This window comes from Moschus berezovskii, chromosome 4 (assembly GCF_049115385.1).
Source record: "Moschus berezovskii isolate FMDL1 chromosome 4, NW_MosBer_1.0, whole genome shotgun sequence".
Lineage (NCBI taxonomy): Eukaryota > Metazoa > Chordata > Mammalia > Artiodactyla > Moschidae > Moschus > Moschus berezovskii.
Window position 1 is genome coordinate 114063264 of NC_142463.1, and position 16861 is coordinate 114080124.

The following is a 16861-nucleotide window of genomic DNA, read 5'->3' on the forward strand; positions in this document are numbered from 1 at the left end:
AAAGAAAGACAATGCCAAAGAATGCTCAAACTACCGCACAATTGCACTCATCTCACACGCTGGTAAAGTCATGCTCAAAATTCTCCAAGCCAGGCCTCAGCAATATGTGAACCATGAACTCCCAGATGTTCAAGCAGGTTTTAGAAAAGGCAGAGGCACCAGAGATCAAATTGCCAACATCTGCTGGATCATGGAGAAAGCAAGAGAGCTCCAGAAAAACATCTATTTCTGCTTCATTGACTATGCCAAAGCCTTTGACTGTGTGGATCACAATAAACTGTGGAACATTCTGAAAGAGATGGAAATACCAGACCACCTGACCTGCCTCTTGAGAAACCTGTATGCAGGTCAGGAAGCAAGTCAGAACTGGACATGGAACAACCAACTGGTTCCAAATAGGAAAAGGAGTACGTTAAAGCTGTATATTGTCACCTTGCTTATTTAACTTATATGCAGGGTACATCATGAGGAACGCTGGGCTGGAAGAAGCACAAGCTGGAATCAAGATTGCTGGGAGAAATATCAATAACCTCAGATATGCAGATGACACTACCCTTATGGCAGAAAGGGAAGAGGAACTCAAAAGCCTCTTGATGAAAGTGAAAGAGGAGAGTGAAAAGGTTGTCTTGAAGCTCAACATTCAGAAAACGAAGATCATGGCATCTGGTCCCATCACTTCATGGGAAATAGATGGAAAAACAGTGGAAACAGTGTCAGACTTTATTTTTGGGGGCTCCAAAATCACTGCAGATGCTGATTGCAGCCAGGAAATTAAAAGACGCTTACTCCTTGGAAGGAAAGTTACGACCAACCTAGATAGTATATTAAAAAGCAGAGACATTACTTTGCCAACCAAGGTCCGACTAGTCAAGGCTATGGTTTTTCCCATGGTCATGTATGGATGTGAGAGTTGGACTGTGAAGAAAGCTGATCGCCAAAGAATTGATGCTTTTGAACTGTGGTGTTGGAGAAGACTCTTGAGTGTCCCGTGTACTGCAAGGAGATCCAACCAGTCCATTCTAAGGGAGATCGATCCTGTGTGTTCATTGGAAGGACTGATGCCAAAGCTGAAACTGCAATACTTTGGCCACCTCATGCGATGAGTTGACTCACTGGAAAAGACTCTAATGCTGGGAAAGTTTGGGGGAGGCAGGAGAAGGGGACGAACGAGAATGAGATGGTTGGATGGCATCACCGACTCTGTGGACATGAGTTTGAGTGAACTCCGGGAGTTGGTGATGGATAGGGAGGCCTGGCGTGCTGTGATTCATGGGGTCGCAGAGAGTCGGACACGACTGAGTGACTGAACTGAACTGAACTGAACTGATGGGTACCGCAGCATGTGTCTCAACTTTATGAAGCCCATGTCTTCTTAACTGTGTGTCTAGGGTGTGTATTTTCTAACAAGGAACTCCTAAGTTCTCTGAGCTATAGGTGTACTCAATATCAGGGTCTTCCATTCAACAGCACCTGTCCATTTTGCTGAAAACAAACACAAATCACTACCCCTTTGGAGAGTTGATTTTCCTCCATGAAGTTCCCACCTTAGTGAAACTATGAGCTCTAGATTTCAGGTGTAGTTTTTCTCCAGTCTTTGATAGCTCTAAGAATGTAACTTGAAGTTTATTCCCTTCCTGCACTGGATTTTGTTCTCTTTTCCAAGCATCAATACTTCTGTCCTTCCTGTGCTGTCATTTATGTCACATAATATATGATTCTTCTGTTCTGCTTTCTGCAAAGATAAAACCAACACCAAACTTTTGGTAATATGATTAAGGAATGACACATCAACCAGACATCAGAAGTCAGCAACAGACTCCAGAAAGAGATATAAGGCAAAAAAAAATACAGGCTTGAAACTGGCAGATATGTAGTTAATAGATGTTAGTAAATTCAGATAGAGAAGACAGTTTTTACTTAAATCCTACTGCCTCTTTTATGCATCTTTCCAGTCCCAAACTCCCTTCCCTTAGAAGGGTAGGTTGACCCTGTGAAACAGTAGTAGGTCCAGTATTCAGAATAGACAGGGGAAATATATCCCAGAGTTGGAGGACAACCACTTAAAGCAACAAATCTAGGAAAGATGAGAGCAAATGAGACAAAATCGCAAAAAGTCAAATTAAGTGATAGGAGTGATGACAAGCAGAATAAGTCACCCCCAAATATTTCACTTTGACCTGTGTACTTTGAGCTGAAGTTTACTGAGACTTAGCAGACTCACAAAAATCTTTTCTACCTCTCCTTAAAATACCAAAAAATATTTAGGTAGGGGACATGTGCCAGAAAGCGAGCTATTACCAAATATAAACATTTATATCAGAAAGGTTTATCGTTTTAAATATATTTATTTTAATTGGAGGATAATTACAATATTGTGATGGTTTTTGTCAAACATCAACAAGAATAGTTCACAGGTATACATGCGTCTCCTTCCTCCTGGACTGCCCCCCACCTTGCCCAGCTCCCTCCCCACCCAAATCCTTCCAGGTTGTCACAGAGCCCTGGTTTTAGTTCCCTGTGTCATACATCAAACTCTTGCTTGTTTTCTGTTTTATGTATGGTAATTTGTATGTTTCAATGCTATTCTCATGGAGAAAGAAAGAGAGTTCCAGAAAAACATCTATTTCTGCTTCATTGACTATGCCAAAGCCTTGGACTGTGTGGATCACAATAAACTGTGGAACATTCTGAAAGAGATGGGAATACCAGACCACCTGACCTGCTTCTTGAGAAACCTGTATGCAGGTCAGGAAGCAACAGTTAGAACTGGACATGGAACAACAGACTGGTTCCAAATAGGAAAAGGAGTACGTCAAGGTTGTATATTGTCACCCTGCTTATTGAACTTATATGCAGAGTACATCATGAGGAACGCTGGGCTGGAAGAAGCACAAGCTGGAATCAAGATTGCTGGGAGAAATATCAATAATCTCAGATATGCAGATGATACCACCCTTATGGCAGAAAGTGAAGAGGAACTAAAAAGCCTCTTGATGAAAGTGAAAGAGGAGAGTGAAAAGGTCGGCTTGAAGCTCAACATTCAGAAAACAAAGATCATGGCATCTGGTCCCATCACTTCATGGGAAATAGATGGGGAAACAGTGGAAACAGTGTCAGACTTTATTTTTGGGGGCTCCAAAATCACTGAGGATGCTGACTGCAGCCAGGAGATTAAAAGACGCTTACTCCTTGGAAGGAAAGTTACGACCAACCTAGATAGTATATTAAAAAGCAGAGACATTATTTTGCCAACCAAGGTCTGGCTAGTCAAGATTATGGTTTTTCCAGTGGTCATGTATGGATGTGAGAGTTCGACTGTGAAGAAAGCTGATCGCCAAAGAATTGATGCTTTTGAACTGTGGTGTTGGAGAAGACTCTTGAGAGTCTCTTGGACTGCAAGGAGATCCAACCAGTCCATTCTAAAGGAGATCAATCCTGGGTGTTCATTGGAAGGACTGATGCTAAAGCTGAAACTCCAATACTTTGGCCACCTCATGCAATGAGTTGACTCACTGGAAAAGACTCTGATGCCAGGAAGGATTGGGGGCAGGAGGAGACGGGGACAACAGAGAATGAGATGGCTGTATGGCATCACCAGCTCGATGGACATGAGTTTGAGTGAACTCCGGAAGTTGGTGATGGACAGGGAGGCCTGTTTTGCTGTGATTCATGGGATCGCAAAGATTCGGACATGACTGAGCAACTGAACTGAACTGAACTGAATGCTATTCTCTCAAATCATCTCACCCTCTCCAGAAAGGTTTATCTTTATCTGCATGGCAAGTCAAACATCTGTTTCCTAAACATCTACGCTTGTCTTCTTCTTATGAATTGTCTTCCTCCCCTTTGAAGCCCCAGATCCCTACCCCCTTCTCCTTAGCCCAGGATGGTGTATAAGCTTCAACTGCCTGGCTGTCTTTGAGTGTCATGTTTTTTAGGGGGCTCCCATATATACAGAATTACATTTTTTTCATTTGTTAACCTTTTTTATGTCAAGTGAATTATTAGAGCAACCAAAAATCTAGAAAGAAAGAAGAGAAAATTTCTCTTCCCTTACAGGAATAAAGGACAAGAAATCATTCACAGTCAAGTCCAAGTAAAAAGTGAGCAGAGGTTGACAGGATTTTAAGCTTAATTTAATGACTTCAATAAATACATAGGTGTATGGTTGGCCAAATTGAAAGCTCAAAACAAGAGTAAAGACCATGGCCTTCTTATCTAAGATTAATTTTAGCTTGACTCTTTCAGGAGGACAGATTCTCACTATCAGTTCCTCTTCACTAAATCCAAGGCAGTAATGCTTAGCCGTAAGCTCCTGGAATCAAAGTCAGCAGATTAAAGTGAAAGAGGAGAGTGAAAAGGTTGGCTTGAAGCTCAACATTCAGAAAACTAAGATCATGGCATCTGGTCCCATCAGTTCATAGGAAATAGATGGGGAAACAGTGGAAACAGTGTCAGACTTTATTTTGGGGGGCTCCAAAATCACTGCGGATGCTGATTGCAGCCATGAAATTAAAAGACGCTTACTCCTTGGAAGGAAGATAGTATATTAAAAAGCAGAGACATTACTTTGCAAACAAAGGTCTGTCTAGTCAAGACTATGGTGTTTCCAGTGGTCATGTATGGATGTGAGAGTTGGACTGTGAAGAAAGCTGATCGCCAAAGAATTGATGCTTTTGAACTGTGGTGCTGGAGAAGACTCTTGAGAGTCCCTTGGACTGCAAGGAGATCCAACCAGTCCTTTCTAAAGGAGATCAATCCTGGATGTTCATTGGAAGGACTGATGCTGAAGCTGAAACTCCAATACTTTAGCCACCTCATGCTGGAAAAGACTCTGATGCTGGGAAGGATTGGGGACTGAACTCCGGGAATTGGTGATGGACAGGGAGGCCTGGCATGCTGAGATTCATGGGGTTCCAAAGAGCCGGACATGACTGAGTGACTGAACTAAACTGAACTGAGGTTCTCTCTTGGGGCTTTTGGTGTTAGCCTCAACCAGAAGCAGTCACACAAGACTAGTTCCCTGAGGCTCAGAGTCAAAATATATTATTATTTCTCACTTCTAATAAGTCCCCTCATACTAACTCTGTCATTTGTTTTATTCTTCTATTCATATTCCTTAATCTAGCCTTACTTTCAAATCAATTTATCACCAACTACAGTAATTCTATATTTATAACAATATTCATTTAGAATACATACCATACATATAAATATGAAATTACCTAAAAGGCAAACATTATTTATGTATGAAGTACTTTGGAGAGCTTCCCAGGTGGTGCTAGTGATAAAGAACCCACCTGCCAATGCAGGAGACATAAGAGGTGTGGTCGATCCCTAGGTCAGGAAGATTCCCTGGAGGAGGGTATGGCAACCCACTCCAGTATTCTTGCCTGGAGAATCCCTTGGACAGAAGAGCCTGGTGGGCTACAGTCCATGGGGTCACAAAGAGTCAGACACGACTGAAGCAAATTAGCGCTCAGGCAAGTGCTTTTTCAGAAGCTACAAAAAGAAAAGAAATTTGAAACAGGATTAAGACATCTTCTTGAAAATAAAAACACTTCTACTGTATTTCCGCTTCAGTACATTCACTCTACAGCTCTTTTAGCTTTGGGGTTTCATTTGTTTACTTTTTCTATTTGAAAATATTTTAAATGAATAATTTCTAAAATCTCTCCAAGCTCATAGCTGAGAATAAGTTATTCTTACTAATCAATTTTAGATTATCTATAGAAAACTACCTAGACTACAAACAGCCCATTCACAAGTTGTTCTATGGGACTGCAGTTGAAGTTTGTTGATCTTTTGGGTATCACCATCTTTTCTGATAATATACTTTGAGACACTGATCTGGTCAAATTCAGTGTCACACACCAGGGAAATTCAGCATCACTTCCAGGAAACAACTGTACCAATAATATTTTGATATCATAATTATTTTGCTTGGAGTGAATTTACCCTTGAGCTTCTTATTAACTTTTACAAAAAAGAATTAACTCTCAGTAAACAAATACTGCAGCATGTCACATCTCCTGCTTCCCTTTCTCGGGCCTTCATTGCTTCCAGTACCATGACTATCACAGGGCTCTTCTGAAACACCCTTGCCTGATGAATTCTTGATGGGCCACAATCTATTTCTGCTAAGGCTGAAGGCAACAGAAGAAAGATATTAGATTGAGTAAAAAAATATACAATTAAGGAGACTTTCCTTCACTCTTTATGATAAACCTCAGAAAGCCAGCCAGAGACAGGTGGAATCAAAGGAAGAGACAGAGAAGTTAGAAAGAGATATGAGATCTAGACTGACCAGAGCCTATTTAGGGAAGATTTCAGGTCCTGTGTTCAGAAGAGATAGTGTAATCCCCTTTGCAGGCAGACTCTCTGATCTGCATCCTTGTTTTTCTACTATATTGAAAGAACACATCAGACCTCTGAGACGCTGCAAATTAAGGCAAAAAAGTGACTCTCATCCTATCTTCTTCTTCTGACTCCATTAGAGCACAAGATGTTCTCAATCCTCCGCCAAATATTGTCCTGAATATTCATTTTACTCTGGTAGAGAAGAAAAAGGCAAAGGAGAAAAGGAAAGATATACCCATCTTAATGCAGAGTTCCAAAGAAGAGCAAGGAGAGATAAAAAGCCTTCCTAAGTAATCAATCAAAGAAATATAAGAAACTATAGAATGGGAGTGACTACAGATCTCAAGAAAAATAGAGATACCAAAGGAATATTTCGTTCAAAGATGGGCAAAATAAAGGACAGAAATGGTATGGACCTAACAGAAACAGAAGATATTAAGAAGAGGTGGCAGGAATACACAGAAAAACTATACCAAAAAGGTCTTATTAACCCAGATAATCATGATGGTGTGATCACTCATCTAGAGCCAGATATCCTGGAGTGCGAAGTCAAGTGGGCCTTAGGAAGCATCACTATGAACAAAGCTAATGGAGGTGATGGAATTCCAGCTGAGTCATTTCAGTCCTAAAAGATGATGCTGTTAAAGAGCTGCAGTCAAATGCCAGAAAATTTGGAAAACTCGGCAGTGGCCACAGGACTGGAAAAGGTCAGTTTTCATTCTAATCCCCAAAAAAGGCAATGCCAAAGAATGTTCATACTACCACATGATTGCACTCATCTCACACACTAGCAAAGTAATGCTCAAAATTCTCCAAGCTAGGTTTCAACTGTACGTGAACGAAGAACTTCCAGATGTTCAAGCTGCATTTAGAAAAGGCAGAGGAACCAGAGGTCAAATTGCCAACATCCGTTGGATCATCAAAAAAGCAAGAGGGTTCCAGAAAAACATCTTCTTCTGCTTCATTGACTATGCCAAAGCCTTTGACTGTGTGGATCTCAACAAACTGTGGAAAATTCTGAAAGAGATGGGAACACCAGACCACCTTCTGCCTTCTGAGAAATCTGTATGCAGGTCAAGATGCAACAGTTAGAACTGGACATGGAACAATGAACTGGTTTCAAATTGGGAAGGAGTACATCAAGACTGCATATTGTCACCTTGCTTATTTAACTTATGTGCAGAATACATCATGTGAAATGCTGGACTGAATGAAGCACAAGCTAGAATCAAGTTGGTGTTGGAAAAATCTCTTGAGATTCCCTGGGGCAACAAAGGAAATCAGGTCTGGGTGTTCATTAGAAGGACTGATGTTGAAGCTGAAACTCCAAAACTTTGGCCACCTAATGTGAAGAACTGACTCATTGGAAAAGACCCTGATGCTGGGAAAGATTGAAGGCAGGAGGAGAAGGGGACAACAGGATGAGATGATTGGATGGCATCACTGACTCAATGGACATGAGCTTGAAAAAGTTCTGGGAGTTGGTGGTGGACAGGCAAGCCTGGCATGCTGCAGGCCATGGGGTCATAAAGAGTCAGACCCAACTGAGCAATTGAACTAAACTGAATGGTAGATAAGTGAGGGAGCTTAATTATCTGAACAATCTTCCAAAATTTTTAAAAACACTCCTCTGCTTGATAAAATGAGAAATTAAGCTAAATGTGAGCAAACGGAATGACCTAAGTCAGAGACTCTACAAGTGAGTTATAGGGAGAATTAAAAAGAAGACTCAATTGTATGTTTATAAATTTACCCTTAAAAATAACAAGCTACCCACTAAGGTTTATAGAAAAGCATTACATCTTGCTATTTATACTTACACAAATTGAAATAATTTCTTGCTGTTGTTTAGTCACTCAGTCATGTCTGACTCTTTGTGACCCCCATGGACTGTAGCACACCAGGCTTCCCTGTCCTTCACTATCTCCTGCAGGTTGCTCTAACTCATGTCCATTGAATGAATCGATGCCATCCCACAGTCTCATCCTCGGTTGTTCCCTTCTCCTGCCCGCAATCTTTCCCAACATCAGGGTCTTTTCTAATGAGTCAGTTCTTCACATCATGTGGGCAAAGTGTTTGAGCTTCAGCTTTAGCATCAGTCCTTCCAATGAATATTCAGAACTGATTTCCTTTAGAATGGACTGGTTGGATCTCTCTGTCCAAGGGAGTCTCAAGAGTCTTCTCCAACACCACAGTTCAAAAGCATCAATTCTTCAACGCTCAGCCTCTTTATGGTCCAACTGTCACATCCATACATGACTACTGGGAAAACCATAGCTTTCACTATATGGACCTTTATTTGCAAAGTGATGTCTCTGCTTTTTAATATGCTGTCCAGGTTTATCATAGCCTTTCTTCCAAGGAGCAAGCATCTTTTAATTGCATGGCTGCAGTCATTTTCCATAGTGATTTTGGAGCTTAAGAAAATAAAATCTGTCGCTGTTTCCATTGTTTCCCCATCTATCTGGAATGAAGTGATGGGACCAGATGCCATGATTTTAGTTTTTTGAGTGCTGAGTATTTAAACCAGCTTTTTCATGCTCCTTTTTCAGTTTCATTAAGAGGCTGTTTAATTCCTCCTTATTTTCTACCATTAAACTGGTATCATCTGCATATCCGAGGTTATTGATATTTCTCCCAGCAGTCCTGATTCCAGCTGTGAGTCATACAGCCCAGAATTTTGAATGATTTACTCTGCATATAAGTTAAATAATAGAGTGACAATATACAGCCTCGATGTTCTCCTTTCCCAATTTTGAATCAGTCCATTGTTTTTGTCTGATTCTAACTGTTGCTTCTTGACTTGTATATAGGTTTCTCAGAAAGAAGGTAAGGCAGTCTGGTATTCCTCCCTCTTTCAGAATTTTTCAGTTTGCTGTGATCCGCACAGTCAAAGGCTTTAGCGTAGTCAATGAAGAGGTGCTTTTCTGGAATTCTCTTGCTTCTTCTATGATCCAAATGATGTTGGCAATTTGATTTCTTGGTTCCTTTGCATTTTCTAAATCTAGCTTGTACATCTGGAAGCTCTCAGTTCATGTACTGTTGTAGCCTAGCTTCAAAGATTTTGAGCATTACCTTGCTAGCTTGTGAAATGAGTTCAATTGTGTGGTAGTTCGAACATTCTTTGACATTGCCCTTCTTTGGGATTGAAATGAAAACTGACCTTTTCCAGTCCTGTTGCCACTGTTGAGTTTTCCAAATTTGCTGCCATACTGAGTGCAGCACTTTAATAGCATCATATTTTAGGACTTGAAATGGCTCAGCTGGAATTCCATCACCTATATTAACTTTGTTGATAGTAATGCTTCCTAAGGCCTACTTGACATAACACTCCAGGATGTCTGACTCTAGGTGAGTGATCACACCATTGTGGTTATCTGGATCATTAAGACCATTTTTTTCTTTACAGTTCTTCTGCATATTCTTACTATTTTTCTTAATAACTTCTGCTTCTTTTAGGTCCTTACTGTTCCTGTCCTTCATTGAGCCCATCTTTGAATGAAGTGTTCCCCTAGTACTCTAATTTTCTTGAAGAAATCTCTAGTCATTCCCATTCTATTGTTTTCCTATATTTCTTTGCATTGTTCATTTAAGAAGGCTTTCTTATCCTCCTTGCTATTCTTTGGAACTCTGCATTCAAATGGATAGGGATGTAATTAAGTAAGATGTGTTATAGTCAAACAAAGAACACTATATAAAATATTAAAACTGCCTTAGAGGAATAGTGAAGTCAACTGTTATAATTAACTCAAAAAAGGTAAAGGCCCTAAACAGAATATACAATGTTTTACTTATTGGGTAAACAAGTCACACATACAAACACATTAAATAGTTACCAATATCAACTAGGTTTTCTCCAGGTGATGAGATTAATACTAATTTTTTCTTTGTTGTTCTCCAAATTAACTGAGATAAGATATGAGGAGGTGGGTTGTTTTAGAAGCAAATGCTGCTTTTGAAAAGGAACTTGCTGTCTAGAGTCAAAGGAAAGTAGAGGGAAAAAAATGATGCATACAAGGAAAACTGTAGGCGCTTCTAAATGGGATCTCTACTAGGACCTGGAGTGCAGGACATGTCTACTCACTAGAGGACACTGATGGACAGTGACACAGACTATTTGAACCAATTCAGGAAAACGTTAGATTCACTCAGTCAGTTCAATTACTCAGTCGGTCCAAATCTTTGCAACCCCATGGACTGCAGCACGCGAGGCTTCCTTGTCCATCACCAATTCCCAGAGCTTACTCAAACTCATATTCCTCAAGTCAGTGTTGCTATCCAACCATCCCATTCTCTGTCGTCCACTTCTCCTCCTGCCTTCGATCTTTCCCAGCATCAGGGTCTTTTCCAATGAGTCAGTTCTTCGCATCAGGTGGCCAATTAGATTCACTCAAGTCTACTCAAAGACTTCTCTTTGATACCACTTACTCATAGTTGGATAATGTGTATTTTCATTACTGATGACTGGAAGGTACCACTTGCATATGAATTTTATCTCCTTGTAAACTGAGAGAAATACTGTACTATTGAGCCACCTGCGAAGCCTGCTCCTCTATAGAAAGATAATCATTCCAGAAGCCAAGACCCTCTCCAGTCATCACTCTTGCCTGAGGAGGGCTACATCATCTTAGCACACGTGCTTAACAATCTTCCTTTCTGCACCTAAATAATGTCAACTCTGAAAGACACTCCCAGCTTCTGAGCTCCCAGCTTCTGGAGTAGCTGGGGTCTTTGTCATGATGCAATGGAACTGAAATTCTTGCTCTTCTCCTACATCATTCCTTCACAAGTACTAATCCTGAGAACACTCTCACAGGTATTGCCTGAAAACCACTGTCTATCTCAGAGTTATCTTCTTATAGAATCTACCCTGTAACAATGTGTTAAGATGCCCAGAGCCTGGCAGAGATTAGGAGCTCAATAGATGTCTAATCCAAAGAATCTGCAGCGGTTCCTCTTTTTGTTACCCAGATGTACTGTTCATATTATACCTTGTTCTCTTTACGTGCATGTTGTGTGACAGAGCACAGAGGACTCCAGTGTGGGACATGACAAGGGCAGCGACTGGAGGACACTCTGACAAGGACTGAGGCTCCTCCACTGGCCCATCACACCTAATGTGAGGACAGACTGCTGGCGGGGCACGTTCGTGACATTGTTTCTGGGAGTTGCAGAAGCGTCAGGCATCACTTAAGCTTGACTTCTCTCTTTCCCTAGCTTTGTTCCTTTTTTCTGTTTGTGTTTCTTATCAACTAGTTAAAAGTAAACAAACACATACTAACCCAAAGAGACTGAACACAGACATCTGAGGAAAATGTACATATTATTTCCCCCCAGGAATAAAGTAAAATTATCTTGAGTCAAAACCTGCCCTGGGATTATACACACACACACACACACACACACACACACACACATACACACAGACATCCTGCAACTGCATCAGCACATTGGAGCAGTAGGCAAATCCTTCAGATATAGAGGTATAGGAATATAATGACACATGAACACATTCTGCTTTTGACAATAATGGACTTACTTATTAGGAACAAATCCTGTCACAGAAAATAAATACAAAAATTAGAAAATTTTACTTAGAAGAATAGTACTCAAAAGTATGAGAAAACATCAAGAAAAAAAAATGATGAACCAAGAACCTAGAGAATCGTAATCAAGAAAAACGAAGGCAATACAAGCAAAACCACCTATGACAAGATTAGGGAATTAGATATGGGTTTTAAAATAACTAAGACTGTCATACTAAAGAAAGGAAATGATGCACATAATACTGAGGAAAATGTCAATAGATCATTTCAACAAAGAATTACCATCTATGAAAGATGGCAATGTATGTTATAAAGATGTCTGTACATACAGCCAATGTATGTTATAAAGATGAAAATACAATACCTGTGTTTAAAAACACATTGGAAGCATTGAAGAGAAGACTGAATACAGCAGATGACAAGATTGATTATCTAGAAAACTGGCCAGTGGGGATCACAAGAACAGAATCAAACAAAGAAAAAAATAGAATGAAAAAGCAGAAGCGAGCATAAAGAAATATGTGGAAAGTGCTCAACATGCCCTGTCTGCGGAATTCCAAGGCAGAAGAGAACAGAGCAGAGAGACATTTGAGGAGATGGCGGCTGAGAGTTTTCCAACAGCTTAATGGGAATCAATGCATAGATTTCAGAAGCTTAGTAAACCATCAGCAGAAAGTATGCTAAGAAAGCATCAACTCAGTACATCACAGACAAACTGATGAAAACAAAAACAAAGAGAAAAATCTTAGAAGATCTGAGAAGAAAAGCACACATTGCATTAAAAGGAAATGTAATAAGCCCAATAGCTGACTTTTCAATAGAAATTACATCCTAGAAGTTATTATAAGGACATCCTTGAAGTACTGAAAGAATAAGAAAGCAATATAAAGTATTTTCAAAAACAGAAGTCAGATATAAATGTTTCAGATAAAATCTACAAGAATACATTAATCAGAAACTTACTGTCGGATATAACAAAGGGAATTATCCAGACTATAAGAAAGAAACATCACACAGAAGCAAGAAATTAATGAAATAATGAAGAACACTTAAAAAGTCAAATCTCTGGGTAAATATTGAAGGGTATTGACAGTTTAATATCACAACAGTGATGAGGACAGGGACACTGATGATGATGATATTGATGACATTGTATATGATTATAACATGTAGAGGTAAAATACATAATAATAGTAATAGCAGTAATTGGAAGGACTGATGTTGAAGCTGAAGCCCCAGTACTTTGGCCACATGATGCAAAGAACTGACTCATTGGAAAAGACCCTGATGCTGGGAAAGATTGAAGGCAGGAGGAGAAGGGGACAACAGACAATAAGATGGTTAGATGGCATCACCAACTCGATGGACACGAGTTTGAGCAAGCTCTTGGAGTTGATGATGGATAGGGAAGCCTGGCACGCTGCAGTCCATGGAACTGCAGTCAAGACACGATTGAGCAACTGAGCTGAATAATATCACAAAGGCTGGGAGTGCATCAGTTACTTTTTGCTGTACAATAAACCACTCCATACTTAGTGGTTTAAAACAACAGACATTTATTATCTCTTATAATTCTGTAGATTGTCCAGTTTCTCCAATCGTGATTGGCTCAGAGAAGTTCGATGATCGTATGACATCTCACACTCATATGAGACCTCAACTGAGAGACTGAGAAGACTATGATAACTGGGGCCTCAGCCCTTGTGGTGCCTCATCACCTAAGGGGTAAGCAAGGTTTTTTCACATGACGACAGAAGGGTTCCCAAGAATAAGACAAGGCAAGCTCCAATGTACAAGTGGTTTTCACGCCTTTCATGCTTCCTAATTCCCCATTGGCTAAAGCAAATCACATGCCTACATACAGTTTCAGAGGTTAAGAAACAGAATTTCCACCTCCTGATGAGCATCTGCATGGTTGCAATGCAAGCTGTGATAGCTGTGTTTACAACATAGCACAGCATCACTTCATCCAGTTCCCCAAAAGGGACCATTAAGAGTGTGAAAAGCAAGCCACAAGTGAGAGAACAGATGGATTTCCATGGATTGATGGAATCCAAGGGATTCACTTTTTAATATTTTATGTTTATATGTGTGTGTGTGTGTATATATATATATATACACAAAATAAAGTACTGGTGTCCAGAATATAAATTACTCTCATACACACGTATTTAAAAGGTAGACACACCACAAGATAGGTAGGCAAAAAATGAATTGTCACTTGACAAATAAGATATACAAATGGCTACAAAATAAAGTACTGGTGTCCAGAATATAAATTACTCTCATACACACGTATTTAAAAGGTAGACACACCACAAGATAAGTAGGCAAAAAATGAATTGTCGCTTGACAAATAAGATATACAAATGGCTAGTAACCATATAAATATAAATTGTGCTCAACCTCAGAAGTTACCAGAGAAATTCATATTAAAATACTATTTAAAGTGGCAAATATTTTATAATAAGATTTTAAAAACTGTGATCTAAGTAGAAATTTCAAACTCCTACATCACTTCAGAAAATAGTTGGGCACTGTTTGCTAGAAACTCAATATATACTAAACTTAATTCCATTCACAGGTATACAGTCAAGTGAAAGATTTACAAACATATACAGAATTATATATATATATACTTCTATGATTGCATATGCTGTGCTGTGCTTAGTCTCTCAACCGAGTCCAACTCTTTACATCCCCAAGGACTGTAGCCCGCCAGCCTCCTCTGTCCACGGTGATCTCCAGGCAAGAATACTGGAGTGGGTTGCCATGCCCTCCTCCAGAGGATATTCCCAACCCAGGGACTGGACCAGGTTTCCCACATTCCAATCAGATTCGTTACTGTCTGAGCCACCAGGGAAGCCCAAGAATACTGGACTAGGAAGCCTATCCCTTCTCCAGGAGATCGTCCCAACCCAGGAATCGAACTGGGGTCTCCTGCATTGCAGACAGATTCCTTACCAGCGGAGCTACCAGGGAAGCCCATATGTTTGCATACATATAAATGAAAAGACATGTATATAATGTTCATAATATTTGTAATGAACATGTGATTATAGCAGCAGTATTCTTAACGTCCCCAAATAACCATCAACAGTAGATTTTCTCATATATTGTACGTATAAAACTAAAACATGAAATGTTGTACAGAAATTAAAATGAACAAACAACTGCTACAAGCTACTAATGTCATTTGAAAAAAGACCCAAAATAGATTAAACTGTAAAATTCTTTTTATATTGAAAAACAGGTACAATTAGTCTCTGCTGCTAGAATTCAAGATAATGGCAATTTGTAAGTGTGTCTTGGAGCAAAAAAGGGACTTCAGCAGTGCTAATAAAATCTACCAGTCAAGATGGTATATCATGTTACATTTACTATTTTGATAATTTGTTGAGTTGTAGTTTTAAATCTGTGTACCGTCTTTATTTTTTATATACTACAGTAAAAATTAATATAAATATATACACATATATATTTAATGTATAAGGCATATATATATATATATATATACATATGTATATGTATATATATATTTCACCTGGTAGCTTAACTTCTTTGGATAAAACTAAAATATACTCCCTGACAAAGCCTATTCACCAACATTTCATTTCTAATTATCACCAAGTCTTAATACTTCTCAAATCTCTTTCAATTCAGTATATTTTCCTGCATTTCCAAATCAAAGTTACTAGTATCTCTTCCATGCCTATGGCAGTAGCTGTTCTCCCCAAAGTCAAATTGGCTACTCATTTTTTGCCAAATAATATCTAGAAGAATCAGTTTAAAATGAACTCTATTGTCACTCTATGGTTCAAAACCTTTTGTTCCATCACTTCTGATTTTTCTGGAAACAAAGTATTCTAATCATGTTCTACAGGCCTTACAAGGCATCATACCACCCTTCAGAGATTCTCTGTACCACAGCCACCCCCGTTGTCTTTCAAACCCTTAAGAAAGTCAGACTCCTGCCACAGGCCTTTTTACCATTGTGGTTCCTCTGACTGCAGATACATTTCATTCCTGTTCATTTTCAGAGTTTAGCACAAATATCTGAAGAGAAGCCTCAGTTGACAGCTCCCACTCTAACCCCGGGCTGTTGTTAGGCTTCCTTGACACATGCTCTCCAAAGGCTGTTTCCTTTCAGCTGGAAGTCTTACCTCGGATTATTAATTCATTCATTTGTGGTCAAGAAAAAGATGTACCTCTCTCATTAGAATAAAATCTCTGTAAAACTTGGATTTGCTTTTAACTCCCTGTTTTATCACCAGAACCTAAAACAGTTCCTATTACCTGTTAGGAACTCAAGAGATATGTACTGAACGGATAAGGGGATGGACGGGTGGATGACAACCTGCCCCTCAAGAGCGCCACCACAGTGCAGCTGTACCATCTGGCTTGGGCGCCCCAGGTCAATGGCCAAATTATATTTCATCATGAAAAGCCAACTTCCACTCTTGATTTCTAAAATATCATTTCTCAAGATGTTCTTTTTCATTTATTTGGGGAAGAGGGGGAGGGAAGAACAGGCATTCTTTGTTTTTGTTCTTATTATTGAAGTATATTTAGTTTACAATGTCCTGTCAGTTTCCAGTGTACAGCAAATTGAAATATATATATATTTCAGATTCTTTTCCATTGTAGATTATTATAAGATATTGAGTATAGTTTCATCTACTCTGCTCTACTTCAAATGAGGAGAGGTTGTGAGAAGAACGTTATATAGTAGTAAATGTGCAGAAATTTCTGGTTACACAGAAAGAACCTTCAACAAAAGATGAAAGATGAAACCTACAAGGAAACAAAACAAAAACTGATTTCCCACCAAAATAGCTAGGGGTGGCATGAAGCACCAACAAATTTGCTACGTACAAAATATACCTAAGAATAATCTAGGATGGAGTTTAAAATAAAACAGGAACCTAATTGACTGCTTACATGGAGTCCAGAGC

At 39.4% G+C, this 16861-nt stretch overlaps 1 protein-coding gene across 1 annotated transcript; it reads right to left on the bottom strand.

Annotated features, from left to right (window-relative positions):
- Positions 1–1457: 1457 nt before the first annotated feature.
- On the bottom strand, positions 1458–16344 carry AIM2 (absent in melanoma 2). Its single transcript, XM_088835018.1, is given in 8 exon segments — positions 1458–1636; positions 1639–1732; positions 5739–5768; positions 5770–5883; positions 5885–6007; positions 6009–6051; positions 11900–11915; positions 16203–16344. Coding segments are annotated over 8 exon segments (696 nt in total). The 3' UTR covers positions 1458–1502.
- Between the last annotated feature and the right edge of the window lie 517 nt (positions 16345–16861).